The sequence below is a fragment of the Harpia harpyja genome, chromosome 23 (assembly GCF_026419915.1).
Source record: "Harpia harpyja isolate bHarHar1 chromosome 23, bHarHar1 primary haplotype, whole genome shotgun sequence".
In the NCBI taxonomy this organism is placed as follows: Eukaryota; Metazoa; Chordata; class Aves; order Accipitriformes; family Accipitridae; genus Harpia; species Harpia harpyja.
The window spans coordinates 7476875-7501602 of record NC_068962.1 but is presented as its reverse complement, the minus strand read 5'-3'; the positions used below and the strand labels follow the sequence as shown (position 1 = coordinate 7501602).

Here is a 24728-nt window from a genome sequence, read left to right as displayed (position 1 = left end):
GGACTAGTCTCCTGGAGCAGACTCATACTCTCCAAAAACCAACAAGACCACTTGGAAAAAGTGTTACTGACAATCTTCTATAAAATAAAGTAGCAGTAAAAGCATTCATCCAAGAAAAGGCAGTGCTCAACAGGGTTCAAACTTATCTCTTTGCCCTTTCAGGGAAGCACTTTCATAGCAAGCTAGAAGGCTAAGCTTGCCAGAACTATGAGGATGCTCTGCTAGTTCACATTTCGAACTGTGCAACCGCAGAGCAAACAACCTGTTAGGTCCGTGGGTGACACAGAGAGACTGGAGATAAGGAAATGTCACACTGAAGCACGGACTGCAGACTAAAGGTTTGGCCATTCATCTGAGGAACACGAGATACGGGTTCTAATCTCTGCTTTCAAGACAGCTGTAAAATGTATTAATGGTCCTTAGGGTGTCTTGTGAACGTTTGGTAGCCCGAGTCCTTTTATGAATTTGGACCTCGGCTGATCGTCGTTCAGCGATTGCAGATGCTTCGCGAGCAGTCAACCAGCAAGACAAATAGATCACACTCCTGTAGTCTCTGCTGTCCTTTGTGCAGTGCTACAGGCCAAAACCCACTTCTTGTAGTTCCTCGCTTTAACGGCAGGTACGTATTTTGCTTTCTCGTCAGTAATATTGTAAAAAATGAGAAACCACAGTTTAGTTAACCGGGCAAAAGTACATGTCTGCAAACAAACGAAACCATTAACTGCTCTTTCAGACTACTCAGCATTGCTTAGACTCTTGCGGGTTTTGGTTGGGGAAGTTTTAAGAGCACTTTTACATGTTCTAGGCGGGGAGAGACACGTCCCTTTTGCTAAAAAGACTGAACTGTAACAATTTCTATCAAACAGTTACCTGAATGGTTGTTTTAGACTTAGAGAACGTTTTTGCATGTGGATTTCTTTTCCTTTGAGTTGGTGCATTGTAAGATCCTGAAGTATACTTGTCTGTAGAAAAAACATAGACGTTGTTTCTTAATTTCAGCTACGATCTCAGGAAAGACTCTCTTGGTCCAGTATGTGAATTAAATATTACATTAGCTGAAGTATCAATGAATGCATCGGGTGAATTGTATTCACCGCTGAAATACCAGCTAGTATTAAATACGGACTCTCTCTCTAGTACTTTAGAGATCATTTGTCACCTTGCGGCATTTGCGTGAGGCTCACAGGATCTTCCAAATGAGGCGATTCTGCCACGGACACCCTTGACTTTAACAAAGTGAATGGTCCTGTGTTGAAAATCTTCCCAAAGGCATCAGTTGCTTTTACATTAAACTAATCTGTAAACTAATCTCCTGTTTTATCCCTGCTTGGGAAAGCCCTAGATGCAAGGCAATATTATGTTTTTTGTGCTAGACAGCTGATTGTGCAGGAGAGTAAGCTGCCTAATGACTAACCATTTTCTGTAAAATTTGATTAAAAAATAATGTTATTAATGCTCTGGGTTTCTGTTAATTCCAGCTTAATTCCATTCATTCAAATTATTAATTCCACAATAATCCTAAAATTTTCAGTTCATGCCGAACAAGTAAGTATTACCATAGTTTTCCATTTGGGTCCAAAATCTTCTATTAGTGTCAAACTGATTCTTTTGCTTGGAGCCTTTCCAACCACGTGGCTCAGGTACTGCTGGAAAGAAAGGTAGCGAAAATGGTAACAGCTGTTCTTATGACAAAAATGCTGGTCATCTTTTTTTTTTTAAATGCTCTATGCTTTTTTTTAACCTGGAAATGTGGTAAGATGTATTGTTCGCATTAAGAATGTTCTCTCTGTAACCTCTATGCCAATCTGTCCACATTTAATCAAAGCAACCATTAAAAGAAAAAAACCGCAACCATTCCTGCCCAAGACGAAGCAGTGATGTTGGGACTCATTTCGCTTACCTTTGTTCATCTGAAAGTAGGAGTTACTCTGTGTGAAGGAGGTTCCTTTTATTGGAAATTAAGACAGGGAGGCACCTCAAGGTGGAGATTCAGCCCAGCTCAAGAGAGATGACGGAAACTGGCAAGGTGAAATCAATTTCTTAACTTATGATCACTGAAATTATTTACCACTAAATTTTTTGATGAAGTGACAGATGAAAATAAACCCCAATCATCCAGAGGTGAGAGTATTGGTATATTTGTGCCCATCGGAAAAACATTGCATGCATCCCTCTTTGTTGGGCAGAGAAGTGAATTCCTGCTATGAAGGTACCTAAATTATTGTTTGTGAATATTCTGTCTGACCAACTGTAAAGCTTTATAAAGCTTTACATGTCTGTCTGTGGATAGTGCTGCAGTCTACCTAGATTGGATCAAATTAGACTGGATCAAATTTACTCTTGCCCATATTTAGCCATAAATCAGTTCATATTCACATGCAGGGACAAATGGAAAGCAGCGCGATACAGACAGGTGTATTTGAGGCATTTTAAGACTCCTCTGTGAGCAGGAACCCACCTGTAGATCCACTGAACTTTGGTTCTTGGGTGGCGGTGACAGTACGGTAGACTACATATGCTGATCTTCGAGGTTCTGAAGAATTAAAGTCAGTCTTTCTTCCAGTTTCTCTCTCATAAGGAATATAAGAAGAAGCAGTTTGATCATCCTTCCTTTGACCCCTTGGTTGGTACCTTGGTTTGGCTTTGGGGTCTGAAGTGCGAATTCCTGAAAGTGAAAGAACAAACTTAAGCAATAATGTTGTGCTACTACTCAAAATTTGACCTATTGCAGGAGGTTGGAAGACAAGATTCAAAAAATGGTCTTTGTGGACAGCCGAATCCAAATACAATCAGTTATTTTATCGACCATGTGATGTTCAGCAATGAGAAGCTGATGCTAAAGTATATTACCTCCGTTTTCAGAGGATCTGCAATCTGTTCTGGGAATACTCTCTGTTGGTCCTCTCCTTCCTTTAGTCTGTCCTTCTCTCTTTGTATTATTCAATTTTGTAGGAATTGCATTACCATCACCTGGAAAGGCAACAGAAAGAAGGTTTTAGCTGCTTGTGTGTAAGCAGCACACGGAATGGCACTGCCATTCTCTTCCCCCCCGCCTCGACGAGCTAGCGATTGGTTCAGTGCAGTTTTGTAACTGAGCACCTGACGCTTAACTCTCACGCTTTCTAAGAAAATACCATAATGCACAGGTTGAAGAAGACTGTGGGTGCAAAGTAAAGAGCCAGCTACAAATTACCTGCTCATTCTTTAGTCCCTCACTTTTCATGAATGATATTTATGAGCCCTATCCAATTGAGTTTATGGTGTTTTCAAGATGCATGTCATCATAGTACCTAAAGCCTCTGAGAACTCAGCTGAGGCAATGCTTTGGGGAAACATCTCTGAATGTATCTGTCTTTTCAGACTGTCTTAAATGCAGCCCTGAACACAATCCCCTCATGCACTACTGTCCTCTGAGTGCTGACTACCTGCCCATATACATCCTTTCTCTGCACTGCACAGGTGGTACATGGACCCCTGCAACATCCACGGTTGAGCCCATGGAGACCAATGCACTCCGAAGGACACCTTCTGGCTGAACGACGAATTACCTCTTCTGTCTGTAGCATCTAGGTGCATCCTGGACACGGGCGGTTTGTGAACGTAACAAAATACTACAAATGATGCGGCTAAACTTGGAAGAGCCTTGGTCGCGCAGGTAAGCCCGCTTCAAACTACAAACAGAACTTCACAAGGGGAGCTGCAGTATGAAGCAACCACAGTGCTCTTCACCTGGCCCCTGCTACTCTGCAGGGAGACGTGGCTTTGCCTGTTCTTCCCTTTCTCCTGCTAATGTAAATAAGCGCTTTTGGTTCCCCTCAGTTCAGGCCAGAATGCAGCAGAAATTCTGTACTTCTGCTTCAGTTTGGGGGCTGGTTTAAAGCCCAAACAATCATAAATCCAGCCCAATCCAAACTCCAGTGAAATCCCAGGTGTGGAAAAATACCATGCAAAGCAAGACCATTCTTTCATCCCCTGCTGGGAGGAAAAAAGTTGAACGAGAAGCCCTTCTTGAAAGGAAACTGAAATTCTACTGCACAATTACTGCTACTACTATCAATATTTGCAGTAGGCTGAGAAGTTAAAGGTGGACTATTGTGAGGCTTCTTAAATATTTCCAAAGAATAAATCACATAAAAGATGCTGTAAAAAGTGGGGATCAGTGTATTTGTGCCCGTCGGCACATCGTTGCATTCATCCCTCTTTGCTGGGCAGAGAAGTGAATTCCTGCTATGAAGGTGGCTCTATTATTGTTTGTGAATATTCTGTCGGACTAATTGTAAAGCTTTATGAAGCTTTACATTTCTGTCTGTGGATAGTGCTGCAATCTATTTATGAAAATTATGCTGGATCAAATTTACTCTTGCCCATTTTTAGCCATAAATCAGTTCATATTCACCTGCAGGAACAAAATCAAAAGCAGTGTGATACAGACAGGTACGTCTGAGGCATTTTAAGACTCCTCTGTGAGCAGGAACCCACCTGTAGACCCGTTGAACTTTGGTTCTTGGGTGATGGTGACAGTAGGGTACAATGCAAGTGCTGATCTTCGAGGTTCTGAAGAATTAAAGTCAGTCTTTCTTCCAGTTTCTCTCTCATAAGGAATATAAGAAGAAGCAGTTTGATCATCCTTCCTTTGACCCCTTGGTCGGTACCTTGGTTTGGCTTTGGGGTCTGAAGTGCGAATTCCTAAAAGTGAAAGAACAAACTTAAGCAATAATGTTGTGCTACTACTCCAGATTTGACCTATTGCAGGAGACTGGGGGCTGGAAGATGAGATAGTCCAGTTGAAATATGGATTGTCCATATTGGACACCAAGAACAGAAATTTAGTAGGTAGTGCTAAATCATCTAACAGTTTAAAAAGCAACAATGAGGAAGGCAACTATTTTCTCAAAATACCTTTGCCTGTTCCTGTATTAGGTGAATTTCTTGGCTCCTCAGATATCCCTTTCTCTTCCTGTACTTCTTGATAGTGATGGCTTTTTACCAGCTCAGTGTGGTTGGTTTCTGCGGGATTAAAATAGCACGTATTTACTGCTTTAAAAAGCACGCAAAATTTTCATATCAAAAAATGCAATGATATATTTCCTCTCACAGAGTTCATGGTCACAAAATCTTGAAAGCAAAGTCAAAAAGTGACTGTAAACACAAAGACTAATGCTACTTTGAACTCGTACAATGGCTTTGACCAGTGCTGGCTCAGAATTCTTCTCATTATGAATTAGAAAATCTTCATGAATACTGTACTCTCTGCTTTTTCCTGAATGTAGCTAATGATAAATAAAGACATATATTACAAGGTGTATTCATGTATTTGTTACTGATCCCTCATCCGTAGTCTAAATATATCTAAATACTTTTTCAGAAATAGCTTATCAAAGCTATTTTAATATGAAACATTTTAGGTGTAGAAGTAAGAAAGAAATAATTCTGCCCAGTTCTATTGAGCAATTTAGGCTGGAAAAAGCGTCAGTTAAAAGTGCATGACATGGAGACAATTTTTCCATTCCCTTTTTTGTATTAGCACATCATCCTATTCAAATCTGTTTTACATAAAACAGTATTATCAAGATTTTATCCCTGAAATTTACACGAAATACACAACAACTATTATTTTTTTGATTAAAAGTAGCAGGTCTTATTTCTGCCCAGCGATTTTTGATGACTGATCTACTGATTGCTCTGGTGTCTTGTTACCTTAAGAACATAACTCTCTCCTAATATGGCGTCATATATTACTTATTCAGTAAAAAAACGAATACAGATTTCTTTCAGTCCTGTCACTTGCTCAAGAACGAAGGCGAAACCTAATGAAGGGGGTAAATATGTATTAATTTGTATTCCTTTGACCTTAATTATGTCGGATCAAGCCCAACAGTCAAAACAAAATGGAACTCTCTTGTTACTGTCTTTTAGAAGACACTTAAAGGGGGTATTTACTTAATCTCAATTTAGTTATAGAAAAGTTTGCGGTGTCACTACATTTCATCATCTAGACACCCAAGACAGCCCGCAGAGAGCGCGAACACCTCTGGGCAAGTGACTCATCTCACCTTCCTGTGGCACTATCTTACGATGCAATAAACAGCCCCGTAAGAGTGCCTGTCTCTCCATTTAACAACAGAGATCCCGGATGAGACATTTCAGCTACACACCTCGCCTTAGGGTGGTTAAAGTTAGACTACATAAATCTTGACCGTGAAGAAAAATTACATGAAAGACCTATGTTGTGTATCTCAGGAAAGTACACATAGGGTTAATAGCCCATTTCTACCTTTTCCATCTACAGTCGATGCAGGTAGTCACCACATGTGTGACACTATTTATGTATATCTGTATGGGGGAAAATTAAGTAAGTTTTTTTATCCTCTTTGTAATAGGCTGTCTTTTATTGTCACTAAATTAAAGAAGCGAGGAGGAGGGGCAAGCTATGTAATAGTTTCTCCCTGTGACAGTAATTTTAAAAGTGGTAAACATTGTCCAAGAAGATGAAAAGTACTTGCCTTTCTGCAAGTGTTGCTCAGTAGCTTCCAAGGGCAATAGCTCATTTTCCCGAGGTGCAGACACAGTTTTTGTTGATTGGTGTTTGTGGGGGTACTGAATCCCGTAATACTCTCCTAAACATACCCCAAGAGGGGAAAAAAAAAAACCCAAAGTTTACTATATTGGCAGCATTGCTGTTTAGGAAAGAGTGACTAGTTTCATATTTACCAGACTTATAGCATATTTCCTTTATTGCTCTTTCCTCTTCAAGATCTGCAGCAGTCCTAGGCACCCACTCAGGAACACCTGTAGGAAATATTTTTAAAAGATTACCAGGTAGCTTTACAAAGACCTTCAACAATTCTTGATAATCAAGGACCATAGTGACTTTCATTTTGGTCACGGTTGGGTTTTTTTCTGACTGTGACCTCTGCTTCTGGACAGAAAAATGATTCCTTAATACTGGGTATTTCCAAGTGCAATGGAACTGCAGTTACAACCCATACTAAGAAGCTAATGTTTGTTGATTTAAAAGGATTCCAAACCACCTTTAGTGCTCATTTGGAAAATGATCCTTCATTTACACCCAAAAGGAAATCTTCCGATTAAACATGTCACCAGGGAGTGCTTGTCGCAAAACCTCTGCCCAAAGTTACTGCTGTGTAATGTCTGCCGGCGGAGCTGCTGAAGCGAGCACTCCTTACCTGTCTCAGTGAAGGCTCCTAAGGCTAGCAGAGCCCTGCTTTTGATACCATTTAAGTTGACGTGGCTTACTCAGACTGAAGCCGAGTTAGGAAGCACTAACGGGCAGCCCTGCCAGCCAACCTGAAGGGCAGGGGGAAAGTGAAAAGCAGCTTGGGGCTGCCTGAGAACTAGCACAGTAATGTGCAGCGTGCACGCGTGAGAGTAGGTTCGTCTCTCACTTTCAGTCTCTGGGAATGTGCAATTCATTCCTTCCCTATGCATCTCTGGTCTCTCAGGCAACGGTTTAATGACATGGAAAAAAAATGGAAAAAGAAAAGAAAATAAATATATACACATTCACATTCAGTTAAACTAGTGAAGAGTTTTGTATGGGTTCTCTTTGCTAGTTTTAAGACGAACTTCCTGTAGTAAAATGAGACTGCCTACAGGGTTTAGGAAGTCAGTCGAACAAATTACTTAAGTTGAAGTCACGCAACTGTCTTTTGTAAACAAACCTGTGACTTCACCTTCAGTGACGAGTGTGTACAGCCCCTGCTTTTGTTTCCCAGAAAAGCAGTGCCTCCTAAACCTGTAATTTGGCCCCTGAATTTTGAGAAATTTGAAGAGTATTTGATGGTCGTCTCAATTGTGTCAAAGGAAGAAAAAACCCGCTTACAATTCTCTTCCTCTTCATCGTCCTCTTCATCATCGTCATCGTCGTTGATGTTTATAATCACTGGAGGATGAATTGGTAGTACAATATTCTTTTGAGTTCTGAGTAATTCTTGACGATGCGCTGGATGCAGAATCCCTCCTTGGACACCCTGTTGCAGTGGGGCACCTGCAGAAAAGAGCATTATATTTATTTTGTTAGGCGGGAACTAGAATATCAAATCCAGGCTCAGACCAGCAGGTATAGTTTTGAAATCATTATCATGCTGGAGGAGTCGTTAAATAGACAGATTGTGCCTTTTAGGAAAAATCTTCTGCAGAGGCTGGCAAAAGAGCATCTTCCCACTACAGAAGGTGTGAAAAAACAGGTAGATATTTACAGCATGGGGAAACATGCGATTAGTAATACCTGGGCTGAAGTGAGTAAGGCAGTTTAGGACCCCACCTGTGAAAATATTTTAAACATGCCGAGTAATAGGCAGGCCTGTATCCCTCCCCATGGCATCAATTGTGAGGAATTTAGCAGCGCTAAGCACGGGATTACCTATTTTTGGCTTGTAGACATTTTTTTTCTATCAGAATTTTCTGAATGACAGCTCTCTTTCTTACTCAGTCCAAAATGTAGATTTTGAGAAGGAATATGAAGTTCATGAAAATAATGTACACTTAATTAGAAGACAATCGGGAGAGATACTCTTTTCCTTAGGAATTTACCCATAATGTTTGCCACAAAAGTATTTCAGTACTGGGATAGCATTTTGGGAGAGCCAGGAAATGCAACAGACTGAAAATAAAAATGATGAAAAATGGTGAGCCTGTTTGTACTGTTCAAGCCGACCAGTTTGCAACTATAAATACAATCAGGATTGAAGTTGGGTATTTTTTCCACTTTTAAAGAAAAAGATGAAGCATGGGCATTTTCTTTTAGTCCAGTTGTTGTTATTCTTGTGCATCTCTTGCTTGCCTATGAGCAGCATGCATATCGTATTAGACCCGTTTTAATAACGCTACTGCAGATCAGATTTGTCCTATCTCCTGCAAGAGAAAGTAAGATACAACATTTTAACCTCATAGAGCCTTTTTCACTGTCCAGAACAGGATATTATTAGCTCTGGGGAGGGTAAGCCAAATCAGGCTTGAATTAGTTTAACAAGATTTGTAAGTATTGAAACGAATAAATGCAGTTTTAATGTTTGCAATGTTATTGTGCAGCACACGGACTTTGAATTTATACGTACTGCAGTACAAAGTAAAAGGCTTGGGTCCATTTTCTCGTTCGGATTGTTGAATGTTGCTCTTATGCAGGATACCCTCGTCCACAGTGCCTCTTGGGCACGGTCTCTGACTCACACCGCACCCAAAAGCGTGCCTATGTGATGTTTACGACAGCACTAGGTGCCAGGGACTGATGCTGTGGCTGTGGGAACTCTACTAAAAGCCATAAGGGCACTCATAGAAACAGCACTCAAGTTCTTGCCTTGGTCCTGTGTGGTTAGTTAGGCTCCACATGCCCAGGTATGACAGGCTACCTTTTCCTGGGCGATTTTCAGGAACAGAAGGTGTTTGCTTCTGACTAGAGGTCTTTGTGGACTTCTCTTATGACACCTGTCTCCAGCTCTGGAGATAAGGCCCACGAACAACTCTGGTTTAGTCCACTTGTTCGTGCATCCATGACAAGTCATGCTGCCTTGCTCTCACTCCTCTTTCCGCCTGATTTCTGACAGCTGTCTTGGTTCCCTGCCCTGGACTCTTACCCTGTTCCAGGCTCCAGCTGTCTACCAGGACTCCTGGCAGACAAGAGCTCCTTTTTGAAAGGACTGAGGAAAAAAAACAACTTCAAATGGCGGGTTTTTCCCTAAAGAGTTGTGCTGCGTTACACACTATTACCGTACTTCAGTAGCCTGCACCCAGTGTTCAAGCCCGAAAGGCTTATTCAGAACGATGAACTGGAAATACATCTGCGCACACGGCACTGTAATCTTATGTTATCTATAGAACGGGTGTCTCATCCATGTAACATGTTGTGCTCTATCAACAGATGTTGCTGCTAGTGGCCCTACCAACCTCCTCCCCCCACCACACACACTACTTTTCATTTCTCTTAAATGATTACCTGCCTACTAACCGTTTTCACTGCTAGAGGGATTTCATCTAGCAAATACCCAAGGAAAGCAATATTTTTACTCCACGGGTCTCAGCAACCTAAATTGCCACTTGTGACTTCATCTTTTACGTCCCTGATAGTTCCGAAGATCCGCAACATGAGAGCTAAAAAAATTCACGTGGCAACCCTATTCAAATGCCAATACAATTCCTTTCTTGGCCTTCAACTTGCTGGGAGAGCAGGTCGTACCTGATTGATTTGCCACGGTACATTTCTGGGCCTTAATATATATTACGTAAGCACCGGAAGGACATTTTTGTGTATTTACTTGCTCTAATGCACAAATTGTTGAGAAAATATTTTTACTCACTGTTGGTAGGTGGCAAAAAAAGTCCATTTATATTACGAGGCTTGCTATGATGGAAGGCACAGTTGAACCTCACACAGCCTACGGGTTGTGTTTCCCAGAAACAGGGGACGTTGCTGTACGTTCGCTGCAGGAGAAAACAGTTTTCAGATACTGTAAATATAACAATAAAAATGGACTAAATGGCTTCGTACATGGTGTACCGCTGTGAACACCTGACTATGATTTTGTGGGACCACGTTCTGACATTTTAGAAGTTCTAAAGTTATCTCTAAAGTTATCTTAAGCTCCAGGTAGCTATAAAGCTGTCTTGAGTTAGGTCAGTGGAGCTTTCATGAGGTACAACTGTTCCCAGACAAGAACAGGAGTAAAGCAGTGTGCTTACTGCACCGCAGACTTTTCCTGAGATGCTGGGAAGAAAAAAAATCTATTAGTCACTTAATGGACACGTGGCGGAGTTTCCTTTCCTGCACAATGGGATAATCAGGTCAATCTCAAGATGAAATCTGCTGTACAAGTGCCAATCTTAACACTAGTGCTCTCCTGCCGTTAAAGGACCCGGGTCCTTGGGAAAATAAAGAGTAAGAAACAAAACCCAGAAAGATTCCCAACAAAACCTGAAAAACTAAAAAGTTGGGAACTTGCAAGCCTCGTACAGACTTGTCAGACTTGGATTTCAAAACACGGGAGAAAATCTTTTGTTCCAGTTCCCATTGGGAACGTCAACTCGGCAGAAGAAAGTCACTTTTGTTTTCAGACTTAAAAACCGTGCTTGAAGAGACTTGCTCCTTTCTACCTTTATTTCAATATCTCTCAATCTGCCAAACAGATGTGAACATCTCCCCTGTCTCCGTAAGGAGCCCTCAGAATCACAGCCAAGAGGTTTTTCACAGTGGCAGAACCTGCACCTGGAACCCTCATGAGGAAAATGACTTTGTGGGTAAGTCACACGAGATTCCCATAACCTAGCGGTTGCCTTAAACGTGAATCTCCTCTTTTGAAACATTTTGGTTTTGATTCATGGGGGAGATGACGCAGTAGTCCACATGTAACGGTACTACGGTGACAAGCATTTGCAAGTTACTGCAAATACTCAGGATTTGATGTTGTGAGACAACTGTCATTACTCTCTGCTCACAGCATCTCCCAGCTGTTTTTATACAAGACAAACAGAAGCCTCATGGCAGCAAAAGAATATCTACAGGATTTGTTTAATTATTGCTGCTTTCCTCATAGATACACTCCCACTGCTGCTCTCCCTCTATCGCTCAATATGTGGCCAGCTAAAAAGTCTGCACAATATTGGAGAGAAAGCACTTTCACAATGAGAGTCACTTTCGTTAGTCATACTTAAAATTATTTTTCTGTATCTCTGCCTTATTGAAGTTTACAGATATTAGCGTCATCTCCGACTATGGAATTCACTTCTCCTTATAACCTGAGGTATCTTCCTCAAGCACATGATAAACTCATAATCCCAAAGAGGCAAGTGCTCATGGCCATTACCCTGAACATGTGAACTCAGGTTTATGTCCTGGATATGAACTCCATCCCAGCCGAGAGCTGGAAATGCCAGGTTGCTGGTCATTTCCGCAGGAGTTTGTGTGCGGTTTTTTAAAGGAAAACAAAGTCACGCTGGGAACTATTTGAATACTTGAAGGTAAGTTTCACCCAGTTCCAGACATTAACAGCTGGGTCTAGGAGCAGCATCTCCAAAGCGTGCCACTTTTGGACTGGAGTCAGTACAAGTGGGCCATCCCCTGAGACACGCTGGGGTCTGGAGCCAAAGCCCACCTCCCAGGCACTGACACCTAAATCCCCGGTGCTGAAATGGATGCAGTAATGGACGCAAATATTACATAATGAGCCTCCCTGTCAGCATGGGTATATCGAGAAAATCAAGGACACAAACCACTCTAAAATCTACAGCATTTACCTGTGCATAGGGGGAGTGAAAATGGGAATAACGGTCATTCCCAACTGCAGCCATTTTCACCTCTGGTGCTTCTCCTCCACTCTCTTAGTACTGGCGGAACATACGTCAAACCGTTAAAGCTGTCAACATCCAGGCAAATCGTAATCTTAGCCTGAAAGCGGTAGTTTTCTTTCGAAATCTGGGCCTTCAGAACCTTAGCCGAGCTGCTTCTTTGAAACAAAACTTCACCAGACGCCAAAAGACACTTGAACGAAGGAGCTGCTGCCTTCTCCTGGCTTGTGGAACCTACGAAGGCAGTTGTTGTCCGGTATAGAATGTTAGCGTTCCGCTGTTGCCAAGGGCTCCTCCAGCTCATGACATCAGCATGGTGGTGCTCTGGGACCTGTCCGGCTTGAACATCTTCGTTTATCTCCATTGCTTCAGAGTAAAATAGGGAAGATTGGACCCTTTCAAAGAGTCTCCCGGTGCCTCTTTAATGTAAAACGGAGCAAAGCCATCTGTCAGGGTTTAAATAATGCCCAACTCCTTGCCGCAGGAACTGTGGTCTTGGAAACAAATCTTTGATACCACAAAGACAAATCTTACTCTTTGACTACTTTTTAAACCAAAATCCTGGTGCCCAATGTGTTTTTTCTTACTGTTGGACGGAGGAGCTTGCTCCTTCCTGCCAGTACACTGTTGGCTGTTAACTGCTTCCACTGTTGGGGTTCATTGCTTTTTCTTGCTTCCACGATGGCCACTGCCACGGCTAAAGCAGAAAGAGCAGCGTACGCTTGTGTCCCTAATTAACACCTCTGTTCCCACGCAGGTCCTAGGCTGCCTCTGACCAAAAAATACCTCGCGGGGGAAAGAAAGTTTCAGTCCCGGCAAATGGTAAGGCATACGGTCATCCCCAGGACAGGGGGTCAGATTTGCAACACTGAGAGACACCAGTGACTCGCAGGTGAACGCTTCAGAGCACTGTTAGATCAAAGCCTGGGAACGTTTCAAGTGAAACATCAAAGGCAGCGCAGAAAGGATAAGGAGCCGCAAGCTCAGGAGAGAAGGATGCCATCGCTTGAAGATCATCAGGATACAGATGAAGCCAAAGAGAAGGGAGGTAGACACAAGGCAGAATTCAAGAAAGAGGAGTAGTGGTTCCTAGCACCGCCAGAAGTGCACGTGACTGGTGGTTCCTTGGGAAAAACCAGCACCACTGGACTGGACGGACTCATCCCCGGAGCACACCTGTACTGTACGCCATTGGTCTGCCGGTGGGCATGGTGACCGATGCGTACGTGAGAAGCGGGCGCCAGTGACCCCGTGGGCACAAGCGGTACAAGGCTGGCTCAGCCAAGCTGGGGAAGAAGTACGAAGCCGTTGAGACGACTGGAAGCCTCCTCGTCTCTCTAAGGAGCCTATCAACTTGTTTGTAACTCGAGTATCAGCGGGTGGCCCCTTGAAGACTAACTGCGAAGGGAAATACCGCATGCCTGGCCACCGGGACTTTGTCACTGGAAGAAGGGGATTTCGACAGGAATGACGTCACCACAGTACCGAATGAAACTGCTGACTGGGATGGAGGTGGGGAGTACTGGCGAGACCTGCGAGCGGAGAAGCGATGTGAAAAGGCTCCCACAGTTCTGTAACCCCTGCAACTGACTGGGGGGCGTAGGGGAAGGAAAATTCAGGAGAGCAGATGAGGGCCATGAATAATGCACTGTTGGGGGCAGGAGCAGCCATCGGCAGGCAGTGTTAACACTGCCAAGAGCTATCCAAACAGGGGCTCTTTGTAGCTGCATGGCCCTGCCTGAAGGAGGCACAGAAGAAGGTACGGTCAGGAAGAATTAATTCTCTATTGGGTTTGCGTGGCAAGGTTTCGGTAGCGCGGTGGGGGGCCACAGGGGTGGCTTCTGAGAGAAGCCGCTAGAAGCTTCCCCACGTCCGACGCAGCCCATGCCAGCCAGCTCCAGGACGGACCCGCCGCTGGCCAAGGCCGAGCCCGTCAGCAACGGTCGCGGCACCTCTTTGATAACATATTTAAGAAGGGAAAAAAAGTTGCCGGGACTCAGAAACTGCGGCCGGAGAGCAGAGTGAGGGTATGGGAGAGAAACAAGCGTGCAGACCCGCAGGTCAGTGCAGAAGGAGGGGGAGGAGGTGCTCCAGGCGCCGGAGCAGAGATTCTCCTGCAGCCCGTGGGGAAGACCACGGTGAGGCAGGCTGTCCTCCTCACGCAGCCCACGGAGGTCCACGGTGGAGCAGATCTCCACCTGCAGCCTGTGGAGGACTGGAGCAGGTGGATGTACCCTGAAGGAGGCTGTGACCCCGTGGAGAGCCCACGCTGGAGCAGGCTCCTGGCAGGACCTGCGGCCCCGTGGAGAGAGGAGCCCACGCTGGAGCAGGTTTGCTGGCAGGACTTGTGACCCCCCACGCTGGAGCAGTCTGTGCCTGAAGGACTGCAGCCCATGGAAGGGACCCACGCTGGAGCAGCTTGCGAAGAACTGCAGCCCGCAGGAAGGACCCCATGCTGGAGGGGTTCGTGGAGGACCGTCTCCCGTGGCAGGAGGACCGTCTCCCGTGGCAGGAGGACCGTCTCCCGTGGCAGGAGGACCGTCTGGCACCGCTGGTGCAGGGGAAGAGCGTGAGGAGGAAGGAGCGGCCCGGACAACGCGTGAGGAGCTGACGGCAACCCCCATTCCCCTGCGCCGCTCGGGGGGAGGAGGGAGAGAAGTCGGGAGCAAATCCGAGCCCGGGAAGCAGACGGGGCTCGGGGGAAGGCGTTTTCAGACTGCGTTTGGCCTTCTCATTGCCCTGCCGGGCTTCCATCGGCAATAAACGGAACGGCCGTCCCCGAGCGAGCGGAGTCTGCTCTGCCCGTGCCGGTGGCGGGCGAGGGATCTCGGCCCAGGAGCCCTCTGAGGAGCTGCCCAGCCCAGGAGGGGAGCGAGCGAGCGAGCAGGCGCCTGGCGTCCCGCCGGGTCAAGCCACCACAGACACCGAGGTGTACTGGGGAACCGGGGGAGGCACAGGCGAAGCCGGAGAGGTGCCGGCGCCCTGGGGACAGGGCATCCCTGTGCCCGGCCTGGGCGTGTGGCACCCCGGGAAGCAGAGAAGACAGCCCCGGGGAACTTGGGCTGCCCGGCCCGGGGAACGGCCGAGGGTCGACGGCCAAAGGTCGACGACGGCCAACGGCCGCGGCGCGGGAGCGAGCTGCCGCCTCAGGCCGGCGCCTCAGAGCACAGCTGGCGCGGCGCGGCCGCGCCACGGCGGGAGCCGCCGCTGCCGAGAGCGGAGCTGTCCCGGGCCCGGGCCCGGGCCCGGGCTCGGGCTCGGGGTCGCGTTCGGGCTCGGGCTGGACGGCGGGGAGCGGCGGGGAGCGGCGGGGAGCGACGGAGCCACGGCCTGGCCGGAGGCTGCCGGAGAGAGGCGGCCGACGCCGCGCCGCGCCCCGGCGCACACATGCGTCGCGGGCGGGCGGGGACGGACTCCATTTCCCGCCGCGCCCCGCGAGCGCAGGCGCAGGCGCAGTCGCGGCTGGGCGCTGTGGCGGGCGGGCGGCCGGGGCGATGAGGCGGCGGGGCGCGGTGCAGCGGAAGGTGCCGTGTCTGTTCGTGACCGAGGTGAAGGAGGAGCCGTCGGCCAAGCGGGAGCGCCAGGTGGCCCGGGGCGGCACGGGGCCGGAGTCGCTGGGCCGGGCCAGGGCCAGGGCCAGGGCCAGGGCTCGGGCTCGGGCTCGGGCTCGGGGGGGGGAGTCGCTGGGCCGCGTCTGAGCGACATGCACGGCAGAGCTCCCCGCCTTCCGCGCGGGAAGGAGAGGCCGCGTGGGAGCCATTTCGGCTCCGTCCCGCTCTTCTGCTGGCAAGGGGCGTCCGGGGTGCTGAGCCCGGTGCGGCGTGTGCTTTTCCCGAGTGTCGGCAGCGGTCACGCACGGCGAGGGGTGAGGCCGCTGCGAGGGGACCGCCCTGGGAGCTGGTGTGAAACCGCCCTGCCGTCCCCGCGGGCCTGTGAGCCTCGTGGGGCGAAGCCAAGCGCGCCTCTCTTTTTTTTTTTTTTTTTTTTTGCTGCTGTTTTGGCACCTCCGGCTTCTGAGGGAAGGACTGGTTGGAGGCTGCGAGACGTGGAGTGCGTGCCGAGGTGAAAGCAGCGGAGCCCAGTCAGAGCTGTTTCTTCCCGAGATGCAGAAGGCAGTGTTGGGACAGGCTGGGGTGCCGTTCCCCTGCCTAGCTGTAGACCTCCAGCTTGCCTTTCCCGGTTTGAGTAGTGGCTCCTAATGCTGTCTGTCGGCTGCATCTGGGTGACTTTGTCTCGCTGGTGTTTGCCCTCTGGGTGGCAGAGCTGAAACGGTTGCCAAAACGTCGGTAACTTAATTGTTTGACCGCCGGTACCAACAGCATCTCGGTAATGGTCACGTAAGGGTACCTTCCCTACCCTGTTGTTCCTTCACACAGAAAAAGCCGACAGGGGGTTAGGTCTGGAAGTGGCCTACGCTATTTTCTGTGGTTTTCAAGGGCAGGCAAGGGTAATACAGGGGGCGATGACTGCTAGGGAAGAAGGGGGGCGGCGGTGGCAACGGTGGTGGTGGTGGTGGGAAAAGCAACAGGAACGTTTTCTCTCCCCCCTGAACGTTTTCTTTTTCGTGTAATCTTCCTAAAATCTTCACGTATGCCGCATCTGATTACTGAAATAGAAAACAGCCCTGTAACGCAACGACAGCACGTAGAAGGTTCCCACTTTGTGACTTCTGAATTCTGTTTTGAGGCTTTTTTGCCTCAGACAAGGACCTGCTTTGTGTTTTGCTAGCAGAAAGAGACAGTGCCCAGCTCACAAGTCAAAGCTGGCTGGGAAGAGAGGAGGGAGGGGTGCTGATTATCCAGGAAAACACTGGAATCCAGCCGCAACTGATTCCATGTTTGCAGGGAAACTGTTAGAGAAGCCCTCCTGGAAATGGGGGCTAGTTGTGGCTGGATATTTGTCTCGGACCCCTGGATCACTTCTTTCCTTGCTCTTCTTAAGCGGAAGCGTGTTTAGTTGGCAGCACCGATACTACGTATTTAATGCCAGGATGCTTTTGCCACCTTGCATCGCACGGGTCTGTGTATTGCACTAACATGGTGCTATTGACTTTCAGCTCCAAACTGCAAGCTTGGAGCAGCTAGTCACGGTGAATCGCTATTGCCATCGTAACAGAGGAAGGCACGTCTCAAACTTTCGTAGCGTTGGACTGGGACCCTTCTAGTTTATGTGCACTATTTGCAGCGGAAGGCAAAGTCATCTGTAAATACTAATTGAGAACGGAGAAGAGGGAGAGAGTTTGCAAACAGATTGCCTTTGTTCTTTTGTCTTAGAGCATTTCCCAGGCTGTCGTGTCTTGAAGAAACAATGGTGTATTTCAATGGCATTAGAAATCAGCAACATAATGTGTAGTACTGGACTTACAGAGGCCGGCTGTGAGGAGCAAGGATCCATGTGAGAAACAGCCATGATGAGGGTTTAAAATACCTGTCTTCTTTTCAGCCCTTTAAAGTTTTGGCAACTGAAGCTATAACCGGGAAGGCGTTAGAGGCAGATATATACAATGCAATCCCTACTGAAAAGGTGGACGGAACCTGCTGTTACGTAACTACCTATACAGGTAATAAAGAAGATCCGTATGCAGATTTCTTATGTTGGCTAGAAGCCTTGTTTTACTTTGTTTTCACTTTTATTGTATGATCCATTGGATCACAGCTGTTGTGAATTCCTGTGTCATTAACCACCTTGACCACAAAGTAAGACTTACCATAAACGTAGGAGGTGTTTTATAAAGTTGTTACAGATTTTACTCTCTAAAATACATGGAAGTCTGGTTGCAGCGAACATGCCAATCGGGGACCTATTCCAGTTCTAAAATTTCCTATTGGTAAAATCTTCCTTGCGCACTAGAACTTGTATAATAAGGGGTGTCTAATTTCCTTGGGGAGGATGAAAAGAAGTATGAAAGTGGGGAGGAAAGGAGAAGACTGTGGTGGTTCGTTGCATCACTGGGGTTCATGCCTTTACCTGCAATTGTAAGGAAGCTTTGTATTACACTAGCCACGATTCTACGAATAGATTTTTAGATTCATATACGGCAGTTAACTTATGAATTTAAGTAGTGTCTTTGGATATAAGATTTCTGTAGTGGCAAATGAGAAGGCCTATCGTGCCTTTTACATGGTTGATTTCGGTACTCTGCAGGGTGTGGTTGCCTCAGTAAACTGCTGATTTTTATCCCTCTGGAAACTCTAGGGCAACCCTATCTATGGGCCAGGATGGATCGAAAACCCAACAAGCAAGCTGAAAAAAGGTTTAAACGATTCTTGTATTCATTGGAAGATTGCAAAGGTTAGTGAAGATTTCTTTCCTTCTTTTTGTCAATGTAAGTTATCCAGTTGGAAAAACACCTATAGTCTAACACAGGAAATGTCAGTGATCCTGCTTCAATTTTTCTTAATGTCAGTCTTAACTTTACTTCAAGAGAGCTTTAAACTAGAATCAGTTGGGGAAGGGGATACCAACAGCACTGCAGTAGGTAAGGGTTGGCATGGCATCACTGGAGGGTGGTGGTGCTAGTGGGAACATTTGCAACCCTCCGGGGAGCATTGAGGGCTCCGGAGCATATCTGAAATGCTTGTGCACCACCACACGCAGTATGAGAAAAAACCAGGATGAACTGGAAGCATTGGTCACCTCCCAGAGCTACAATATCATTGGTATTAGTGAGACTTGGTGGATTGAGTCCTGTGGTTGGAGGGCTACAGGCTGTTCAGGAGGGATAAGCAGGGCAGGCAAGGTGGAGGCCTTGCACTATGCGTAAGGGAGAGGTTTGGTTGTACAGCCCTTAGAGTTAGCGATGGTGTGGTTGAGGATTAGGGGAATGGAAAACAAAGGAGATGATGTAGTCAGTATCTACTACCAATCGCCCAGCTGGGAGGTAAGCGCTGATGAGTTACTCTGTAGGCACTTAGGATAAATTTCTGGATCAGTAGCCCTTGTCCTTACGGGAGATTTCAACTTCCCAGACATCAACTGGTAATATCATATGGCTGTGACGAGCAGATCTTGGAAATTCTTGAAGTTTGTAGGAGAGAACTTCTTGACACAGGTAGTCAGTGAGCCAACTAGGAAAGATGCCCTCCTAGACTTGCTGTTTGTGAATAGAGAAGGACTCGGGGAGGGGTGTGATGGGAGGTGGCTGCCTTGGTCACAGTGATCGTGAAATGGTTGAGTTTAAAATTTTCAGTGTAATAAGAAAAAAGGACAGTAGAGTTGCTGCCCTGGACTTCAGGAGAGCAAACTTTAAGCTCTTCAGGGAGCTGTTTAGCAGAGTACCCTGGGAATCTGCTTTTGAGGGCTTAGGAGTCCCCGGGTGCTGGTCAGTCTTTAAGAACCACCTTTTAGAAGCACAGGAGCAGGCAATTCCACTGTGTTGTAAATCAAGTAAGCAGGGCAGAACACCACTTTGGCTGAACAGGGAACTCCTCGCAGAGCTCAAGAGGAAAAAGAAACTGTATGATCTCTGGAAGCAAGGTCAAGCTTCGCAGGATGATTACAGAGCTGTGATTCGTATATGCAGGGAGAAGACATGAAAGGGCAAAGCTCAGTTAGAGTTGAAACTGGCCAGTGTTGTTTCAGATAACAAGGGCTTTTTTAGGCCCTTTTATAACAGCAAGAGGAGGTCTAAAGGAAACATTGGACCGATACTTGTTGAAGATGGTCATCTGACTAAAAGGGACGAAGAAAAAGCGGAGGCATTCAGTGCTTTTTTTGCCTCAGTCTTTAATAATACTGATACCCCCTGAGTTGGAAGACCACGAGTGTGGGAACAGTGACTTTCCATTTGTGGGTGCTGAAATTCTAAGGGACCAGCTGTTTCAGCTGCATGTTCACAGGTCCATGGGGCCTGATGGGATTCATCCCAGAGCACTGAAGGAGTCATCGGATGTTACGGCAGGACCCCTCTCATCATCTACCAAAGGTCTTGGGAGTCTGGGGAGGTCCCTGCTGACTGGAAGCTAGCCAGTGTTGCGCCAGTCTACAAAAAGGGCGTGAGAGAGGACCCAGGGAACTACAGACCTGTTAGTCTAACCTCAGTTCCTGGAAAATATATGCAGAGGATAATACTGGGTACTATTGAAAGGCATTTAAGATTAATGCAATCATCAGGCACAGTCAGCATGGGTTCACAAAGGGAAAGTCCTGTTTTAACCAATTTGATATCCTTCTGTGATGAGGTCACCCACCTCATGGATGAAGGGAAGGTGGTGGATGTAGTTTTTCTGGATTTTAGTAAGGCTTTTGATACTGTCCCCTCACAGCATCCTTCTGGACAAGTTGTCCAGCTGTGGGATAAGGGGGTTCATGGTGCACTGAGTGAAGAACTGGCTGAAGGGCAGAGCTCAAAGGGTTGTAGTACATGGGCCTACGTCTGGCTGGTGACTGGTCACCAGCGGTGTTCCTCAGGGTTCAGTTCTAGGGCCAGTTCTGTTCGCTACATTTATCAACGATCTGGGTGCAGTAGTTGAATGCATTGGCAAGTGTGATGATGATACCAAACTGGGAGGTGCTGTTGACTCTCTTGAGGGACAGGAGGCCTTGCAGAGGGATCTAGATAGATTGGAGCATTGGGCTATGATTAATGGGATGGAATTTAACAAGTCCGAATGCTGGATTCTGCACCTGGGACAGAGTAAGGCTAGGCACAAGTATAAATTGGGAGAGGAGAGGCTGAAGAGCAGCCCTGCAGAAAGGGATCTGGGTGCTGGGTGCTGGTCGACAGCAGGCACAACAGGAGCCAGCAGTGTGCCCTGGCAGCCGAGAGGGCAGACCCCATCCTGGAGTGCATCAAACACAGCATGACCAGCCGGTCAAAAGAGGGGATCGTCCCGCTGTATTCAGCGTCGGTGCGGTCTCACCCTGAGTACTGTGTGCAGTTCTGGGTCCCACAGTTTAAGAAGGATGGTCAGGTCCTTGAATGCGTCCAGAGGAGGGCAAGAAAGCTGGTGGCAGGGCTGGAAGGCATGTCCTGTGAGGAGCGGCTGAGGACGTTGGGTTTGTCTAGTTTGGAGAGAAGGAGGCTGAGGGGCGACCTCCTTGCTCTCTGCAGCTTCCCGAGGAGGGGACATGGGGAGGGAGGTGCTGAGCTCTTCTCCCTGGGGTCCAGGGATGGGACACATGGGAATGGTTCAAACCTGCGCCAGGGGAGGTTTAGACTAGACATTAGGAAGCATTTCTTTACAGAGAAAGAAGCCTGACAGTGTTTAAGAGGCATTTGGACAATGCCCTTAAGAACATGCTTTAACTTTTGGTCAGTCCTAAATTGGTCAGGGAGTTGGACTAGGTGATTGTTGTAGGTCCCTTCCAACTGAAATAGTCTATTCTATTCTACTTCTCTGGCTCTGGTTTAAATATAAGGTTAGCTATTTAGGTAGCTATGTTTTGATCGTAGTTACTTTTGAACTTTTAAACTACTCAAAGGCTACTATGCTTCTTTAAACCCCCTAACTGTAGAGTGCTTGAGTGTGCCAGATCTCGGTGCTTGTACAAAGTAACTGGGACTACTGTCTGTAAAACAAGGTTTAGATCAATGGTATTTTAATACTTGCATTGAAAGATGATCAAAACATAAAATTGGCTAACAGTTTGCCAAAAACTTAATGTTACATTTATATGTCTAGAATTTGTTTGGAATGTTGAAGAGGATTTCAAGCCTGTTCCAGATACCTGGATTCCAGCAAAGGACATAGAGTTCTGTAATGGCAATCCTTTGCCCGATGAGAATGGACATATGCCAGGTACCTATGATGCAGCACAGGTAAAATGGGGGGGGGGCTTCAATTTTTGAAGTGAAATAGAATTAGTTCCAATGTTAAAAGTAGTAGTTAATCTACTTAAAGGGCTTCAACTGAAGGCATAGTTGTCACACTTGCATTCCTCTGAGGTACGACACGGTTTTTCTTGTTACTCTTTCTGTTTGTAGTTAACTGTGGGTTTTTTTAATGCATGTACAGTTCTAGTACACATTTGATAACTTCAGAAATTTACTTTGGTAAATGCAATGTTTTCTCATAGGTTGGGTGCCTGTGGAGAAAAATAGTAAGCAGTATTGCTGGCACTCATCTGTTGTAAATTACGAGGCTGAAATAGCGCTGCTATTGAAACACCATGCTGACCCAGGGCTTCTGGAAATCAGTCCAGTGCCGTTATCGGAAATTTTAGAACAAACATTGGAGCTTATTGGGACTAATATTAATGCAAATCCATATGGTAAGTTTGTATGATCTGTTCTTAAATACTTTTTTATTTAGTGATACTTTTGAGTGAAAATGATGCATTTTCTTTGTATAAGTTTGAAAAAAAAGTTCTAAGGTAGCAATGTAACCTTTTAGAAAGGAGAGAAAGGGCTAGCTCAAAAAACACTTACCAAAAATACTCACCTCAGAAAGCCGAGCTGTCATGAGAGTGTTTATGTCTATTAAACCTCTTTGCACCTGTTCTTTACCAGTTACTATAAAAATGCTTTGCTTTAGTCTTTCAAAAAATATTTTGACTGGAAAAGTTGTTTTAAATATTACTGTTAAAATATTTTTTAAGATTGACTGTTGGTACCTTTTCTTGACTTTTTTTTATTTGCTCTTCTGATGCTGTTTAGTACATTAAAGTAGAAAATTTTATTCAGTCTTTTTTTGCATCATTGGAGTTAGTCATAAGTTGCAGTTTTTAAATTATTAAATATTATGTATATTTTTTAAGGAAATGTAATTTAAGCTAAATTTTGGTTATGGCTTCTCCCTTTAAAAGCCTTACAACAAAAGAAAAATGAGGTGTGAGCACAAGTGAGTTCTAGCTTCTGAGCTTTGCTGTTAGGATAACTTGCAAGGATGGATAGGAAAAATAGTAGTTCCAGGTCTAAGCATTTTCACAGAATGTAAAGGAACTGCATAAAAAAAAATCTAATAGCTGTATTCTTAGATGAAACAAGCGTGCAGACCCGCAGGTCAGTGCAGAAGGAGGGGGAGGAGGTGCTCCAGGCGCCGGAGCAGAGATTCTCCTGCAGCCCGTGGGGAAGACCACGGTGAGGCAGGCTGTCCTCCTCACGCAGCCCCTGGAGGTCCACGGTGGAGCAGATCTCCACCTGCAGCCTGTGGAGGACCTCATGCCGGAGCAGGGGGACGCCCGAAGGAGGCTGTGACCCCGTGGAGAGCCCACGCTGGAGCAGGTTTGCTGGCAGGACTTGTGACCCCCCACACTGGAGCAGTGTGCTCCTGAAGGACTGCAGCCTGTGGGAAGGACCCACATTGGAGAAGTTTGTGGAGGACCATCTCCCGTGGGAGGGACCCCACGCTGGCGCAGGGAAGAGTGTGAGGAGCCTTCCCCCAGAGGAGGAAGGAGCGGCAGAGACAACATGTGCTGAACTGATCATAACCCCCATTCCCTGTCCCCCTGCACCACTGGGGTGGATAGGTAGAGAATTCAGGAGTGGAGTTATGCCTGGGAAGAAGGGAGGGGTGGAGGGAAGGTGTTTTCAGTTTTAGTTTAATTTCTCATTACCCTACCCTGGTTTGATTGTCAATAAATTAAATTAATTTTCCCTAAATCAAGTCTGTTTTGCCCATGACGGTAATTGGTTGAGTGGTGTCTCCTTGTCCTTATCTCGACCCAGAAGCTTTTTGTTATATCTTCTCTTCCCTGTCTAGCTGAGAGGGGAGTGATACAGCGGCTTTGGTGGGCACCTGGCGTCCAGCCAGGGTCAACCCACCACAAGAGCACACTTTTTTAATTTCCATTTTTATCAGTTTTGAAATGTTACTGTGTACTTGCTGCACCTTATTTTTGGAATTTGTAATTTTATCATCTTTGGATTTTCCAGTTGATAATATCCTTATTTCAATTTAAATTTTATTGGTAAATTGAATTACTTGCTTCCTCTCTTTCTTCTGTCTATATACCGTTCTCCTCTTCTATTCACGTCTATGTCTTCTTGGCTCTGTTGTCAAAAGAAATATGAAGAACATTTTGTGCATAATTTATTAGAGTAAAACTATCTGCTCTTTCAGAAACATTTTAAGAAGTAAACTTTCAACACTTCTAGAAGCAACAGAAATAAAAATATTTCATCCTAATATAATTCACCCATGTTTCAAAATGTTCTGTTCAAGTATTTTCCCTCTAAAACCTTCCCAAGCAGATGTTTGAGAACCATGTGGTACTTGCACAAAGAAACCAAATATGGTAGCAAGCCTGGTGAGGGATTACAGAAGGTGGTTTTAGGTGCTTTTCATCTATGTGGTGCCTCAACAGAATTTGCATCTCAGACTGGAATCAAAATGGCCTAATGCTGTGTTTGGAAGTGCCCTGGGTAAACTCATAGGAATACTGACAACTGGGCCATCTGGAGAGCTTTGAAACACAAAATTACAAAGTTGCACTTTTCTGAGCCACCCGCTTTGGACTAGTCTCCTGGAGCAGACTCATACTCTCCAAAA

General features: G+C 46.0%; 2 protein-coding genes across 2 annotated transcripts; one reads left to right on the top strand and one right to left on the bottom strand.

Moving 5' to 3' along the window:
- Nucleotides 1-126: 126 nt before the first annotated feature.
- On the bottom strand, nt 127-12300 carry LOC128135355 (uncharacterized protein C12orf50 homolog). The gene is made up of 12 exons (XM_052774182.1): nt 12247-12300; nt 10314-10437; nt 7844-8008; nt 6712-6789; nt 6504-6617; nt 4900-5007; nt 4480-4686; nt 2851-2970; nt 2459-2665; nt 1557-1646; nt 871-962; nt 127-291 (listed from the first exon to the last, which is right to left on the bottom strand). Exons 1-12 carry the CDS (start codon nt 12298-12300, stop codon nt 127-129), a joined length of 1524 nt encoding a protein of 507 aa, XP_052630142.1.
- Nucleotides 12301-15767: 3467 nt separating this feature from the next.
- LOC128135354 (uncharacterized protein C12orf29 homolog) lies at nt 15768-24578 on the top strand. The gene is made up of 6 exons (XM_052774181.1): nt 15768-15881; nt 17740-17857; nt 18493-18588; nt 21921-22037; nt 22315-22509; nt 24544-24578. The coding sequence occupies exons 1-6, from the start codon at nt 15792-15794 to the stop codon at nt 24576-24578; spliced, it is 651 nt and encodes a 216-aa protein (XP_052630141.1). The 5' UTR covers nt 15768-15791.
- The last annotated feature ends 150 nt before the right edge of the window (nt 24579-24728 follow it).

What these genes read in the sequence shown, in the direction of transcription:
- LOC128135355 (XM_052774182.1), bottom strand. Translation starts at nt 12,300, where the DNA reads ATGGCTGCAGTTGGGAATGACCGTTATTCCCATTTTCACTCCCCCTAT. An exon ending in TGAGCAACACTTGCAGAAAG is followed by an intron (nt 5,008 to 6,503) that starts GCAAGTACTTTT and finishes TTAATCCCGCAG; the next exon opens with AAACCAACCACACTGAGCTG. An exon ending in AAAGTTCAACGGGTCTACAG is followed by an intron (nt 2,971 to 4,479) that starts GTGGGTTCCTGC and finishes TTGCCTTTCCAG; the next exon opens with GTGATGGTAATGCAATTCCT.
- LOC128135354 (XM_052774181.1), top strand. Translation starts at nt 15,792, where the DNA reads ATGAGGCGGCGGGGCGCGGTGCAGCGGAAGGTGCCGTGTCTGTTCGTG. An exon ending in CGGCCAAGCGGGAGCGCCAG is followed by an intron (nt 15,882 to 17,739) that starts GTGGCCCGGGGC and finishes TCTTCTTTTCAG; the next exon opens with CCCTTTAAAGTTTTGGCAAC. An exon ending in TTACGTAACTACCTATACAG is followed by an intron (nt 17,858 to 18,492) that starts GTAATAAAGAAG and finishes TGGAAACTCTAG; the next exon opens with GGCAACCCTATCTATGGGCC.